Below are 15,338 nucleotides of genomic sequence, written 5' to 3' on the forward strand. Positions count from 1 at the left end.
ACCAATTCGACTAACCACTAACAGATCTTAAGTATAGTGAATATGAAATTTAAACAATGGTTAAGCTAATTAAGCTTACAATGATTGTATTAAGCTTTGATACATAGCAATGATAAACTTGAATTCAGCCATTTTCTTGGTGGTCTTGGTCAAGGCATGGCTAGTTTTTAACATATATGCGACAAGTTCTTTGTAGACCTGGTGGAATCAAATGTTTAAATCTTCAATTAAAAACAAGGGAAAAAGACTTCTGTTGTTATTGCAAAAGTCTCTTCTCATGCCATAGATCCATTGTTTTGTGTGGGTTATTTATTTTTATTTTTTATAAAAATTGTGGGACTCACAAATTCTTGTGTCTGCTGCGTGCTCGAAACTTCTCCCATGAAAGGAGAAGTTATATCCCCTAAAAATAATGAATCCACTTATTCAATGTGTCTATCGCTTGTAGTTTTGGTTTTTTGCCGGAGATAATGTAGTTTGAAGCTTCTTTAAGTAGTTCTTTGTTAGAAGGTAAGATATATAATAAGAATTAATATTTCTCATGTCGTAAGAGATAATTTTTATAATGTTTCTTATATTATTGGAGATAATTTTATCTCCTACTCATACATAAAAAGTGTGTGGATTTATATGAGGTTATGTAAGGAGAAGAGAGAAAAAAAGAAAACATGAATCTTACACACTATTATGTGTGTATATGGGATAAAATTAACTTCAAACACTAATTCGATATATTAGAGTGGTTTAGAATTGTCCAAGTGGCTGGGTTGGGGGTGTCATGTTGTGGTGTAATGTAAAGTAAAACTAAAACTTGTCAAATTTAGTATAAATAGAAAGCCTTTAATTTCGAGTGCAAAGATTTGCTGGAATTAAGATGTAAATGAGTCTGATTTGCTGCAAATGACTGGTTGGAACGTGCATAGTGTTCACCTCTATGTTCATTGTCCAGCTAGAAGAAAATTATTGACTGGAAAATTAACAAATCTTTTGGTGTAATGAGTTTTATATTTTTGAAAATTTAGAAGCGTTTGATTTTTTTTTTCATTATTAATATTTTGAATTAATAATTATAAAAATACTATATGGCTTTAATTCTATTTTTTTTAAATGATGTGAAACAATAACAAAAAAGAAAAAAATGGCACTTTATTTCCTGTTTGTTTAGAGGCTGTTTATTTTGTTTTTAAAATTTCATAAAATAAATGGCGAAAATATTATCTTGTTATTTTATCATTTTCTTCGTCAAATTTTAAAAATAAAAATAGGGTGACACTTTAAAACAAACTAAATACTTGTTTTAAGCACCGGGTTTAATTTAAAAATTCTTAACAGTGTTTTAAAATTCGGAACGGTCATCGACTTGATCGAGATACTGGTTCACTGAGTTATTGGTTCAACCAGGTATATTGTTCACATATTAAAAAAATATAAATATATTACTTATAATAATATGAAGAAAGTGAATGGTAATAAATGCTATAAGTGAAAGAAAAATGTTATCTCTATATGCAACAAAAAGTGGCAGCATTGTACTTTTTATCTTAACAGTATGCATAATTTATAATTTTTTAATCAAATCTTCATAAAGTTAACTAGAATGCATGAAAATAAAAGAATAATATTAATTAAATTATGTAAAATTGACGCATTCCAACATCTCTCCGGAGTCCAACCCCTTTAGGGAGGTATAAGAAATTTGTGAATCAAAGTTAAAAGTGGATCTCACGAATCAACTCATAACAAACTGGTAAAAAAGTGAGACATAATAAAATCATCATCTTCAAGATTTTATGCACTTTGAAACGATGCGGAGCAAATGTTAGATAAAAAATTACTGCACTATGGATATTTCTTTATAGGGAAAAGTGTTTATTCTTTTAAATGACACAACTTATATCTTTTTACTCTCACAAAGAGGTGGGACCTACACCTTTATTTTTTTGTCAACTCTCTCTCCTCCTTTATCTATCTATTTCTCTCTCTTAAAATGACACAACTTTATATCTTTTAATATGGCACACATTTTCCCCTTCTTTATAAGTAGAAAAGCATAATTGATGAAAACAACAATACTAATTATCCAAAATGCTTTCATAAATGAAGAAAGTGTTTGTCATTTTAAATGACATAAAGTTATGTAATTTTAAGAGAGAGATAGACATAATTTTTTTTTTTAAATTTAAATTAAAAAGAAAACCACCCACTTTCTCTCCCATGATTTTCATTCTTTGTTGCTATCTCTCTCTTAAAATGACATAACTTATGTCATTTAAAATGACAAACACCAAACCCTTCATAAATATAGGCTTTTTAAAAATACAGAGTATATTAATAGAAAGAAAATAATGAATGCATATATGGGGATGCATAAATTGTCCTCAATTTTAGATTTAAGAATATTTTAATGATTATCAACTTTCCTTGTACGAAAACTACTCATCAAGTGAAAAGTATTTAGCAATACTTTGAATTAGTTTCAATCTGTGTTAAGACTAATATATTAAACCAAATTACTAGTTTTAATTCAATTTCATTATTTTGTGTTTTTTTTTAACGCTCATAATATGTAGACAGCTAAGAACTTTGGTGTTATGAATTGTGATGTTGGAACAAAGCAAAAGTCATAAATACTCCATATACAAACACATATACCTGAAGAAAGGAACGAGGGTCTTCTGCAATTTGCATATTAAATATATGAAATCTTTGCTGTTTACCTTACCCTTAGCTGTCACATTGCAGCAACAAAGAGAGAAAGACCTCTGAGAATTGTATTTTAGAAGCTCAGAAGTATATTTTTATTTACCAACATTATTATAATCGTTCAATAATAATTAAAGAAAATAACATAATAATTAAGCCTTTTAAGATAATATCAAATCATTTATTCTAATAGTCAAACTACCAAAATAATAATTAATTTAACTTGTTCTGTGATGTGGAGTGGCTGCATAAAAAAAAAAACAGCATCACATGGGGATGTGCTGGCATGACAAAGCCAGTGACAAGGAAATAGTCCCTGCCAATTATTTTTAGCTGTGGAGCTTAAATGCCGCATAACCCCACTTGGGTTTTCTGTGTTCATCAATCTCTTAGATTATTCCACTTCATCAAAAGCCTTGAAGAAATCCATTTTCTATATAAAATAACACTTGGATTTTGGACTGTAAGCTCATTATGGCTAAACAAAAATTAAAAGGAGATCTTAAAGCACATGGTGTCATATCTCATATGGCTTATCTAGAAAGCTCAGCTTCAGCATTCTTTATGGTCAAAATTTTGACCTCATTGTACAACATTCAGTTAACTTAAAAGAGTGTTAAATGATAAGAGATGCAAAAAGGACTCAATATAAATTCACAACACATGAAGGGGTGACAAAGTTGGAAAGTGGAAACCTATGGAGCCAATTGATAACTCTTGTGAATCTTCTTTTTGCAAAGATGAAAAAGTGGAAGCCTTGGATCTTCTTGAGGAGTGCTGGTTCTTTGATAACTTGTTAAATGTAAGACCAAGGATGCCAAGGTGTTATTCTGATCCTTGCCCTTCCACAGGGCTAATTAGCCCAGATTTTTTGGGGAAGGACTCTGATGTATATAGCATCTACTCATCAAGAAGTAAACCTTTTGTTCATCCTAAGATGATTCAGCGAGCACCAACCATGCCACCATTTAGAGTGAGACAAGAAGATGATAAAACAGGAAGCAGTTTTACTAGAAGCAAATTGGTGCACCAACCATCAGATGCTGTTGTGCTTCAGGAAGCTAGTAAACCTCATTGTTCACAGATGAAAGGACATCATAGAAGTGACTGTAATAGAAGGAAAAGCAAACTGCTAAGAACACCATCTTTACCTCCATCCATAGGGAGAGAGGAAGAGTTCCAAGTAACTGATCCAAGAACTGGAAGATCCCACAAACAACCATCAACTCCTACCCATATTGACATCCTGCCACCAAGGCAAACATCTAAGGTAATGTAATAATCTGATTTTATAAAGATCAAAGTAATAGACTCATTTTTTTTTTCATTTATGATTCAAATGCATAAGATTCTGTCACATCCAAGAGCTTATGGTTGAGTTAATGTGGCCAACACCCAGAAAAGGCACCAATTACTGTATTGCCAAAAGATCCAAAAGTTTAGCTTTTGGCATAAGTAAAATCATACTCATTAAAAAGGGACAAGCAGCATATATAGCTTGCTGCTACAATGCTACTTTTTAATATAAGTCAAATTGTCCTTTAGAAAGTTAGTCTATAATATATATACACTTCCAAATTCAGATTGATTTGAATGCTTTGAAGCTAACTCCTTAAATGTTATTTATGTTTTGGGGTTATGGATGACAGAGTTGTAGCATTCCAAGATATCGACCAGCTAGAAATACTGAGGTTGAAAGCTTCAACAAAGAGGGTATTGAGGAGGTGAGGCGCAGGTTCTTGAATCAGAAAACAATGAGGAGAAGCCTAAGTGATCTTGAACTTGAAGAAGTTCAGGGGTTCAAGGATTTGGGTTTCTCATTTGAGAAAGAAGCCTTATCCCCAAGTATAGCTAACATACTTCCTGGTTTGCAAGAGAAAAATAGAGCTGAGACAGAAGAAGATAAGGCAGCAAGGGGACCTTACTTATCTGAGGCATGGCTAGTGCAAAGTTGTGATCCTCCTCCTATTCCAAATTGGGCTTCTAAGAATTCTGCAGATGACATGAAAAAGCAAATCAAGTTTTGGGCTAGATCTGTGGCATCAAATGTCCACCAGGAATGCTGAAAAATGCCATTGGTTATCAGACCTTGATTACACTCAAGTGTTGAACACAAGGATCATAATGACACTTTACTGATTAATTCTTTGTAACATTTGTCTAAAAACAGCCATAATAATAAATAATAATCATAATAATTCTTGGTATTTCTTTTGCAATAAGTCATTCAATCCTGATGTAGGCATTTTCTGCTTTGTGGGAATAGAACTTATTATTTATAAAATTAGAGATAATTACAATAACATTTTTTAAGCTCTCTCCAATCAAACAATTTATAATCTGCTTTTGTTTTACTACTAAAATATGTATGGGAAAAACTACTCTTATGTTACATGTGATAAATTTCTCTTTTACATACCCTTCGATAACTGTGTCACCTATTTCTTTTCTTTTTATTTTTCAGGTGATGGAGCTCACAAGTTTATCTTTATGACATGAGATAACTAATCTCCTTTAACATGAGATTAATAAAACCCAATATGTATATGAAACAAACGCAATAGGTTTTGTTCAGTTATCAATACGGCTAACTAGATAGGAAGAGAATATACCCTTCGATAACTGTGTCACCTTTTTCTTTTTCAGGTGATGAAACCCACAAGTTTATTTCTATGACATGACATAACTTATCTCCTTTAAGATGATATTAATAAAACCCAATATGTATATGAAACAAACACAATAGGTTTTGTTCAGTTATTAATACGGCTAACTAGATAGGAAGAGAATATGGGTTCACGAAGAGTTTTAATTGTGATTAAGTCAGGATTTAGAATTAGTTTCCTCAAATAGTTAAAGCATGTGGGGATACCGAAAGACCGACTTGTCTGAAAAAGGTAATTATTATCGGTATAAAAAAATATGTATGAAACAAGTTATTGTACACATGAAAATTTGTGGAAAGAAAAATTCAAAAAGACTGGACATCATAATTTTTTTGGGTTATACTTCTCTCATTTTATACGAAATAAACCAAATTTTCACGGACACATAATAAAGGTAGGTCTCATTCTTGTTTTTTTTTCTCCAATTATTTATAGATCACACTTATAATTTTATTTCATAACTAAATTCGAGTTTTTTTTTTTTTCAGAATTTTGGGTATGTAGGATATTCCTCTATTTATTATATACCAAAAAAAGAAAATTAAAATATGCATAATGGATATGGTGCATTTGCAATTCCCACCAAAAGCCAAAAAAAGACCACAAGATATTTACAGAACAGAAACTCTTCCATTCCATACCTTTGTAGTAGTAAGTAGGTAACACATTACACAACACAAACACCATTATCATCACTTGGAACACTACAACAACCATTACCATATATATCCAATGTTGCACTCTCAGTGCCAACAACACCTTCTCTTCTCAAACCTCCCTATCCCATTAACATTCACTCATTATAAACCCTCTCTGTCCCTTCCTTCACCACCACCATCATCATCATCATCAATATCCCCTTTTCTTAATTTTCTCCACAAACCCACTATTCTTCACTCTGTTTCAGTTTCAGCCATTCCTCCAACAAGTTCATCATGGACATGGCTGACCCACCTCGCTGAACTCACCACTGCAACAGAGGAGGGTCCCATTGAACTCCCATTTTATTCTACTCCTTCCATTTTCGCTACCACCGATGACCCTTCTCCAATCCAAGTCGCTTCTAGTGTTCTCCTCACAGGTTCTATCTCTGTCTTCCTCTTTCGCTCCCTCCGCCGCAGGGCTAAACGTGCCAAAGCATTGGTAAACACTGTTTTTCTCTTCTTTTTTGTTTTATACTATTTCTCTTATTTCTTCTTCATTCAAAGTTTATGTGTATGTTAATTAAGAGAAAATGATGTTTTTTTTTTTTTTTTTTTAAGGTTATTTTGTCATATGTAATATAATTGCCACAATTCATGTTCTGAAACCCTTGAGTTTTTTCAATTTTTCTTAGGATAATGTGCCATTCACAGTTTCTGTGTATTTTTTGTTGAGAAAAAAAAGACGATTTTATTTAAGGTTATATAAAATTTTCACAATTTGTCTTAGGATAATTTGCATAGTTACCCTTTTCTTCAAAAATGTTTCGGTGAGTTCAAAGCTTGATTTTTTAGTTTTAAAAATGAATTTGGATTTATTGGGTTGTTTTTGTTGCTGTGTTGTTCATGTTAAGTTTTAGAGTGATATCACTGATATGTGCTATTATGATTCATTCTGTGTCTTCATTGAAATGGGTTTTGTGGTTTTAGCAATTTAGGTCTTCAGGAGGAGAGAAGAAGTCAATAAAGGATGAAGCATTGGATAGCTTAAAAGCTTTAGGGTCAGCTCAAATAGAGGCTAAGGGTCAACCATCACCTGTTCAAGCATTTCTTGGGGGAATATCAGCTGGAGTTATTGCTCTTATTCTCTATAAGTTTGCCACTACCATAGAGGCATCTCTAAACCGACAAACAATTTCAGATAATTTCTCTGTATGTCTTATCTCATGTACTTTTATCTATGTTTATCCCTTTTGTTGCACATCATGTTAGTTGGAATTAGATAAGGCTGTTTTCTTTTATTGATTGAACCGAAGAAAAAGGTCAGACAGCTAAGAATTGGAATATTGTTACTTACTCTTCTTAACTGTAATGATGGTAAAACTATAATTGGAGTGTATTTCATTTATTGATAGTTTTCTTGGTAGTATACTAAGCTTAATTAATTATTCTGAACTTTTGTTCCTCTGGTGGCTAATCATTCTTCTTGAGATACTATTTTGAAATTGAGACAAAACACTTGCTGCAAAAAGATGAAAAAGTAAACATTTCAATTTAAGAAACAAAGAGTAGCTTCAGTAACATGAATCTAACTACCTGAGGAATATGCAGCTACTTTGATTGTTGTTGTGTCCTTCAAGGCAAAAGTCTTCAAACATATCTGGTTATGTGATTCTTTGACCAATCAAGAACAGATTAAATTTCTTGCCAGGATGTATTTGATTGAAATGTTTATCTCGGAATTGCTAATGTTTTACCCAATAGTATTTTTGGTTGAAAAACATGTACATTAAGTCATTGTTGCTTGACTGACACAGTTTGAAATTTTCCAATATTTATTATTCTTACATGGCTATTTAATGTTGATATGTATTAGTTTATGGTTATTCTGCATCATTGATGAGCCTATTGAATACTTAACTCCGATGGTCAGAATATTCAATTGTACTGAAGTTTAGCCATTTGAGATTAGTCAGGCAATCCGAATATTCCCAGGTTAAAACCAGAGATTGTGCTATTCATGTGTGAGTTAATGATATTTGGACTGGATAATTCTGTTTTATCATCTCAACACTGTGTTAGGAGAAAAGCCTGATAGTGAAATACAGACTTTTAATTCAGTTCGTTTTGATTTTCCTAACTGCACGATAAGCACATAGTAAGATATTAAATGGGAAAAAACATCTAAAACTAAGATACTATTCTTTCATTTAAATGCATTCCTGGATTGTGTAGAAAACTCAATCGTTGATGCTCATCACTGGAGTACCCAGCAGGGAAACTGTTAGAATAAACTTTTACAATTACATGACTTGTTTTAAGTGAAATTATCAGCTTTTGCAAGTATGTTGTTGTGCTCATCATAGGGTGGTTATATATCTTGGCATGCATCTATTGCTGGCAGATAAGAGAGCAATTCTTCAAGCTCTTAATGCATTGATATTCATTAATTTTTCTTGTGTGCACAAGATAGTCTGATAGTGAAATGGTATGCTTTTCAGGTCCGCCAGATAACAATCACCATAAGGTAGCTTCCATCTCTTAACTATCTGGGGCCTTTCCGTTCTTTATTTGAAGCACCTAACAAACGTCTGACAATTTTTCACAGGACAATAATCAATGGCTTGACCTACCTTGCTACATTTGTTTTTGGCCTAAATTCCCTTGGCTTATTCCTTTATTCTGGCAAGCTTGCCATTGACTCCTTTATGGGAGATTCAACTGAAGAGGAAACTGAGAGAAAAAGCACTACTGATCAGTCAAGTTTATCAAATTCATCAGTTGAAAGTCCCACAAGTAACACTGAATTGGGCAGCACGAAGGAAGAACAAAGTTCAAATGATGCACAATAGTTACTAGAGGAAGTATAGTGAAGTTACGGAGCTGTGTGGTGGTGAGCACAAAACGAACTCTTCTTTCGCCTTTTACTAAAGAAGTATAGTGAAGTTAAGGTGGAGGAATAGGTCAGCAAATTTCATCCACTTGTAGAAGTGATATAGTGTCCTTGATAATCTTTCACTTTTTGGGAGTAATGTAGGTGCCAAGTGATCTTTAATGCACTTACTAGTCTCAATGTTGAATGTTTTGAAAGGCTTATAGAAGCTATATTCTCCTGTTTTCTCCTTTACCCTTTCTGAACGCCAAAATTATGTCAGTTGAGTTGACTCAATTTATTGAATGTAGCAGTTAAAACAAGTCAGTGTTTGAGATTTCCACTTACCGAATTCACACTTTAAGTGGCCTTCACCAAAAACTTGTGTTTAATTTGTTCTATACAACCATACACGGATAGTTAAGATTAATTTCTCTTATGTTCTCACGATTTCATCTGATATACTCACTTGGCCACTAAGACCAGCTTTGTGTACACATAGTTAGAATCACTAAGAGCATGTTTGGTGAGCGATCATTTTAGAGAAATAACTATTTTTTAAGTTCTCTAGAAAAAAAAAAAGATTTGTTAGTTTTGAAATAAGCTAATTCAAATACGTACTAAAATGTTTGTATTAGAAACGTTCATAATTGTGCACAATCGTGCAAATGACTTCATGTCTGGAGATGCTGGGTGTATATTATCTCAAACATATGAGAGGTGGTAGAAAATGAGTTAGGATCTATTGTAATCACAGAATGAAAAGTGAGCAAATGTAATGTTTGAGTGTACATGTCATAGGATCATATGTACAAAATTGTGCACAATTATTCATGCAATGGTATGGGTTAGGCCAGTTCTCAGAGCACAAAGCTCAGCCTGCATGTTAGTAATCCAACCCACAGGAACATAAATATCTCACACTGCACAGCCAAAACAAGAAACTGAAAGCATTTTAATTTATTTTTATGATCAATGTTATTTGGTTAAACTATTTGGAAGCTATTGTAAAGGAGATAAAAAACTTGCATATTCCGAAACGAGCGAAGATATTTTAACTACTAAATTTTTTTACTACTAGCTTACTACCCATCACATTACCATTGGATCAAAGAGAGTGAATGTTAAAAAAATTTTGAAGAGAGAGAAAATGTTAATCTAATAGTGATTATATAAATAGTAAGTTGGTAGTAGAAAATTTTGATACTGAGAATATACTCCTCTTCCCAAATATACTATGTTTAGTCTCTCTCTCTCTCTTTCCCTTCATTATTGGTTCTGCAATCCATGTGCCACCTATCAATTTGGTGGGTGCCAGAATGTCTTTCCCTATTCCCTACACACCATTTCCAATCTGTTCAAAAAGTTTGCAGCAAAAACACTTTTTCTTACCAGCTTCCATGGTGTTTTTCTCTGTTCGTCCTTTTTTTAAGTCAAGATTCCAAATCAGTCCTACCCTTTTACAGTATAATAAAGCTGGTATGATTATGAAACTGCTTAACCAAGAAGCAAATGTGTCAACACTGGTTTTCCACCTAATATCCTATCTTAATAATTAAAAAAATTGAACATTCTTCAAAACACTTTAAAGATAATTAGTTTTACACAAAATCATACACTTAGGAGTTTGTTTTCAAAGAAAGGAAGGTTGCAATACAAAAAGGTACCTAGCTAATTTACATTTGGTGCTATAGAGTTGAATAATTTACTGAAATTGAAGGGAATGCAGGTAAATCTTGAAAGAAGAGGCTGCAGCATCTCCCAAACTTCAAACATAGTGAGGTCAAGCAGAAGCTGCCCAAAACACTGTTGAGTCCAACGATTAAATGAATAAACATGATTTGTTTGCTTCTGTGGTTTTCTTTCTTGTCTTTGGCTTTGTCTTTACCTATTGCGAAGAAAGAGAGAAAAAGCTCGAACAGATAGATAATCATGCTATTACTATAGTTTTGCTGCCTTGGGAATAGAGGAAAAACACTTGCTTTGAAATTCTGCAAATCCGTGGCAAAAGGAATGGGGAAAACAAAAGCAATGGAAACTGAAAAAAAGTTCTAAAGAAAAACAAAATGCTAACTTTAAAGTTTAACCACAGCGTGGTTGCTTTCAAGGTCAAGTTGTTTATTATTACTAATTCATCTCAAAGTCTTTGAAAATAATGAGCACAGAAATCAAACACCTAACGTAGTTTTATGAACCAAATGCTTGCTTTTATAAAAAGATCAAATAGACTGTGATACTATGTTATAAAGTCCATAAATAATGTTTACCTTTAGCATATATTAATAATATTCCCAAAAACTAAATATGATTACTATTAATGGTTTTTCCAACCAGTTAAATAAGATTCATTTCTAGGCATGGTTGAAAGAAGAAAGGAGAAAGAAACCTTGTATTGCATGTCTTCCAATAATTACTGTTAATCTGTGGTGAAAATTTCTTTGTAATAAATAATTAGTTTAACATTATCCTAAGCTTTAATCTTTACCATTTGGGTTCATAATTTCTTTTTAACCATTAAATACTAACAATCAGCCTTACACTGAAATTCTATTGTGCTTTGACTGTTTTCAAACCTGCATTTCAGTTCCCCACTGAACACACACTCTTCCAAGTTCTAAGTTCTAACCAATCAGTAACAGCACAATTAAGACTTGAAAATGACAACTGAGGTGCAACACAAAGCAGTTCAGATAAAAAGATGAACAACCATTGACAATAACAGATTCCAACCTAATTAAGGGAAACAGACAACCAGACACATAACAACCTTAACCAAATGTCCATTCAACCTCATCTTCTTACCCTTCAAAGCAACAAACATAATTGAATGTCCAACCCCTACAAATTAACCCAAATGGCAAATATTTGCTCATATTTTAGCCATTGATAAATAGGTACTTCCATATTATCTTATACATATATTCAAACCATAATAAATTTATGAATGAGTCATGAAAAAAAAATAAAAAAGAAGAAGAAAGAAACAAATTGCATCACTAAAACCATTTATACAAAGGATTACATTCTAAAAAACAGTAAAATCACTATATAATTAATCTAACTTACCAAAGCTGCCCAAAGGTTTAGTAATAGTCTACAGATAATAACAACACTTAATTATTCTGTCATTAAAAAGAAAAAAAGGAAAATTTGAGATTAAAAATAAAAAAATAATCAAAATCCAACCCCAGCAGGCGCCGGCGCCGGAGGAGGGTGAGGCTCGAGCTTCCGGTTGTTCCAGAAACAAGCCTCGGCGGCGAGCTTCGACGAAGACCTCATCGGCTCCGATTTGCAGCGCGTGAGGAACGGCTCGTACCCATTATTGGATTTGGACCCCACCAGCTTCTGCTCTATCATCGTCGCCATCGACATTCCGGCGGGACCACCCGCCGCCGGGAACGAACACGAAGATCTCGGCGGCTGCATCAGAGGCTGGTGTGGCGGAAGCGATGGCTTAAGCTTCGGCTTCAACTTGGAGGAGGAGTCAGCGATGACCCTTTTCGCACCACCGGCAACGTTTGTTTTTCCGGCGGGTCTCTCCGGCAACCACCGTATGAAGTCGGTGCTGCATACCCATGTCTCCTTGGATACCTCCATTGACAGCTTCGGCTCGCACATCATCAGCAACAAGCACTCCGGCAACCTCTGTCTTTCTCTCTCTTCCTTTGACTCGTTTTCTCGCTCCTTTGACTGCGGATCCGGGTCGGATCCTTCGTGGGTCGGATCTGTCTCTTGAGCTTCAGTCCCTTTCTCTTCTTCCTCAACGTTTGACCCTTCTGCTGAAGTTTCAGCTGTTGCTGCAGCTTCTGCTTCTGCTTTTGCTACGTCGTCGTTTTGTGGCTCTGAAGCTATGAACGTTGAAGGGGTGGAAGAAAGTTCAGAGCTTTCGTTGTTTTCTTTTTTCTCTTTTCCCCCTTGGAGATGACCCTCTTCTTGGGTTTCTGGTTTATCGAGATCTGCATGAGCTTCAGGGAGTGAAACACATGAAAAGGTTTCATCTTGATGATTGGCATTGGCATCTCCATTTCCTTCATCTTCTTCTTTGTCTTTCTCATTTGTAATTTGATTTGCTTCAGTAACTTCATTGCTTTCAATTTCGGAACTTTCCTTCACTTCTGGTTCTGCTTCTTCTTCTTCTCTGGCCACAAAATCACAAATGCTATCTTCTTTGATTTCTCCTCCTTCCACTTCTTGTTCTTGTTCTTCATCTTCCTCCATTTCAATATGTTGGTCTTCATCACTTCCTCCTCCTCCTTCTTCTTCTTGTTCCTCTTCCTCATCTACAGTATCCTCATCATCATTATCTTCTTCTTCAAAGTCTTCATGGTGCTTCTGAACAGGTGATTCCCAGAACCTGTTAGCAAGAGCAGCCATTTTGACAGGATCAGATCTGCACCTCATCAACAAAAGAGCATTCTTTGGTGGGATGCAAATGCTAACTCTTGCTTTCTCTTCCTCTTCTCCTCCTCCTACAAACTCCTCATGTTTCTTCCCTTCAACTACATCAATATCAATGTCTTCAAACACATGCCTTCTCTGGCTGTGGCTTCTCTCAGCATTATGTCTTCCATCATTATCATCATCATCATCATCATCATCATCTTCTTCTTCTTCTTCACCCATTACAAGCTCAATCCCTCTTCCCTTCCCTTCCCCTTCTTGCATAGCCACCACCCATTTTGCAAATGCAGCCCCACAAGAACCCTCTCTTCCATCTCCACCACCAGATCCTACTCCTCCTCCTCCTCCTCCAATAACTACTACACCACCACCACTTGCAGACTTCTCTTTCTCCCTCTCACTTGACATGCAAGAGGAACGGCAAGGAAAGAAGCAACTGAATTCTCTCAAGGCTTCACAAATTGTCAAAGGGAGATGAACCCATCTCTGATTCCTGTGCTTCAAGCACTCCTGTTGCAAGTTCTGGTGATTCTGATACTGAAAGCTCTGGCTGTTTTGTCTAGTGAGATCTGGATTTGCTGCAACCTGAAAATTTTGTTCTGTTGTTTTCCTGAAGCTTGCTTCTCCTCCTCCTCTTCTCTTTGATCTTGCCCTCATCTTCTTCCCTTGCTTCTTGGTTTTCACCCTCACTTGTCCAATACATGTTACTTTGGGGGATGAAGGTTCAGGATTCTCAAAACCACACCCTCTTCTCTTGCCCCCAGTTGGGAACATTGGAGAAGCTTGGCCTCCTTTCATGCTACCATTACTCTTGAGCCTCCTGCTTAAGGAAGATGAGAGAGAAATCTGAGGAGGGTCTCTACTGCGGCTTGGGCTGAGAATGGACTTGGAAGAGAGCTTCATGGATGAAGAAGACAAACGTGAAGTGAAGCAAACAAAGAGCTCACTTTTGCTGCTGCTATTGCTACTTGTGGTACGATGGGGTTTCTCTATGTCCATTTTTTCATTTTTATTTTTATTTTTTTATTTTTGTTACAACAAAACATTTGCCTAAGATATGGCCATTCAGTGACAAAGCAAGATTTTTTTGGGATGGTAAACACAAAGGGTTTGATAAATGAAAAAGCTTTGCTTTGGTGGTATGGTGGGGTGGCCTCTGCAGTGCTACAGATTGCAAGGTTATGTGAGTGTGAGAGAAGAGTGAGAGAGAAAGTGAGAAGAGAAAAAGGGTTTAATGGAAGGTGACGAAATGCTTGTTTGTCTTTAGCAAAATGTAACTCAGTGCTTGTTTTTGTAGGGTCTTGTTGCCAATTGTTGTTGTTTTTTTGCTTATTTGACAATAATACCCTTCTTTTGTTGTGGAAATTCTTGGGAGCACTGCAAGATGTTTAAAGAGCCATGATACATCCACATTTCAAAAATTTTAATATGTCGTGTCTAATACTTCGACACTTTTCGACACTTTTCGACACTTCAATATTCATTGCAAAGACTCAAAAAAGGTTCAAAGGCTACGTTATGTTGTATTTTGAGTTCTAACTATTAAATTTGTTAGATTACGATTATGATTTTATTGAGTTTAATATATATATTTGAGATATTTCATGTTTCTTTGCAAAATTGATGGGTATTATAAGTGTAGCTTTATTTTTTTGTTAAATTATTGAATACTAAATATAATATACACTACATAAACTAAAAATATTATATAATATCAAAATGTATATTAACATGTCAAAATTTAACATTTGTTAAAATTAACATATCAAAATATCGTGTTGTATCGTATCTTATATTCCATGTCAGTGTCGGTGTGAGATAGGTTGAGAGATAGTGTAATATGAATCATATGATCAGGAGGGTTTGAATGATACTTGTTAGTGAAGTACTCAAGTTTCAAGGTTCATCTCTGTGTTCAGCTGAAAAAGGAAAAATCACCTCTGCTTGCACGAGACTTTTGGCAGATCAACAACTTTGGTAATGACAGAAAGTTAGGGAAAAAAGAACGGAAAAGGAAAGAAGGTGGTGGGTGGAAAAGAAATTTCACAGTGAAGT

General features: G+C 34.6%; 3 protein-coding genes across 3 annotated transcripts; 2 read left to right on the forward strand and 1 right to left on the reverse strand.

The window, feature by feature from the left end:
* Positions 1 to 3,385: 3,385 nt before the first annotated feature.
* On the forward strand, positions 3,386 to 4,869 carry LOC133302464 (uncharacterized). Its single transcript, XM_061502236.1, has 2 exons — positions 3,386 to 3,973; positions 4,353 to 4,869. Exons 1-2 carry the CDS (start codon positions 3,401 to 3,403, stop codon positions 4,767 to 4,769), a joined length of 990 nt encoding a protein of 329 aa, XP_061358220.1. The 5' UTR covers positions 3,386 to 3,400; the 3' UTR covers positions 4,770 to 4,869.
* Positions 4,870 to 6,027: 1,158 nt separating this feature from the next.
* Positions 6,028 to 9,206, forward strand: LOC133302463 (uncharacterized). The gene is made up of 4 exons (XM_061502235.1): positions 6,028 to 6,512; positions 7,001 to 7,222; positions 8,512 to 8,537; positions 8,619 to 9,206. The coding sequence occupies exons 1-4, from the start codon at positions 6,102 to 6,104 to the stop codon at positions 8,860 to 8,862; spliced, it is 903 nt and encodes a 300-aa protein (XP_061358219.1). The 5' UTR covers positions 6,028 to 6,101; the 3' UTR covers positions 8,863 to 9,206.
* A 2,736-nt stretch (positions 9,207 to 11,942) lies between these two features.
* Positions 11,943 to 14,524, reverse strand: LOC133302458 (uncharacterized). Its single transcript, XM_061502231.1, has 3 exons — positions 13,869 to 14,524; positions 13,658 to 13,781; positions 11,943 to 13,627 (listed from the first exon to the last, which is right to left on the reverse strand). Exons 1-3 carry the CDS (start codon positions 14,280 to 14,282, stop codon positions 12,057 to 12,059), a joined length of 2,109 nt encoding a protein of 702 aa, XP_061358215.1. The 5' UTR covers positions 14,283 to 14,524; the 3' UTR covers positions 11,943 to 12,056.
* Positions 14,525 to 15,338: the final 814 nt, after the last annotated feature.

The sequence above is a fragment of the Gastrolobium bilobum genome, unplaced genomic scaffold (assembly GCF_033153095.1).
Source record: "Gastrolobium bilobum isolate Gb01-03AN ecotype WA unplaced genomic scaffold, APGP_CSIRO_Gbil_v1 utg15844, whole genome shotgun sequence".
In the NCBI taxonomy this organism is placed as follows: domain Eukaryota; kingdom Viridiplantae; phylum Streptophyta; class Magnoliopsida; order Fabales; family Fabaceae; genus Gastrolobium; species Gastrolobium bilobum.

Excerpts from the sequence above, each read along its gene's own strand:
- LOC133302464 (XM_061502236.1), top strand. The coding sequence starts at position 3,401 with ATGGAGCCAATTGATAACTCTTGTGAATCTTCTTTTTGCAAAGATGAA. Across the intron at positions 3,974-4,352 it reads CACCAAGGCAAACATCTAAG|AGTTGTAGCATTCCAAGATA; the intron begins GTAATGTAATAA and ends TATGGATGACAG.
- LOC133302458 (XM_061502231.1), bottom strand. The coding sequence starts at position 14,282 with ATGGACATAGAGAAACCCCATCGTACCACAAGTAGCAATAGCAGCAGC. Across the intron at positions 13,782-13,868 it reads CAACAGAACAAAATTTTCAG|CACAGGAATCAGAGATGGGT; the intron begins GTTGCAGCAAAT and ends GAGTGCTTGAAG. Across the intron at positions 13,628-13,657 it reads GGAGAAAGAGAAGTCTGCAA|GAGGAGGAGGAGTAGGATCT; the intron begins GTGGTGGTGGTG and ends TTATTGGAGGAG.
- LOC133302463 (XM_061502235.1), top strand. The coding sequence starts at position 6,102 with ATGTTGCACTCTCAGTGCCAACAACACCTTCTCTTCTCAAACCTCCCT. Across the intron at positions 7,223-8,511 it reads CAATTTCAGATAATTTCTCT|GTCCGCCAGATAACAATCAC; the intron begins GTATGTCTTATC and ends TATGCTTTTCAG. Across the intron at positions 8,538-8,618 it reads CAGATAACAATCACCATAAG|GACAATAATCAATGGCTTGA; the intron begins GTAGCTTCCATC and ends AATTTTTCACAG.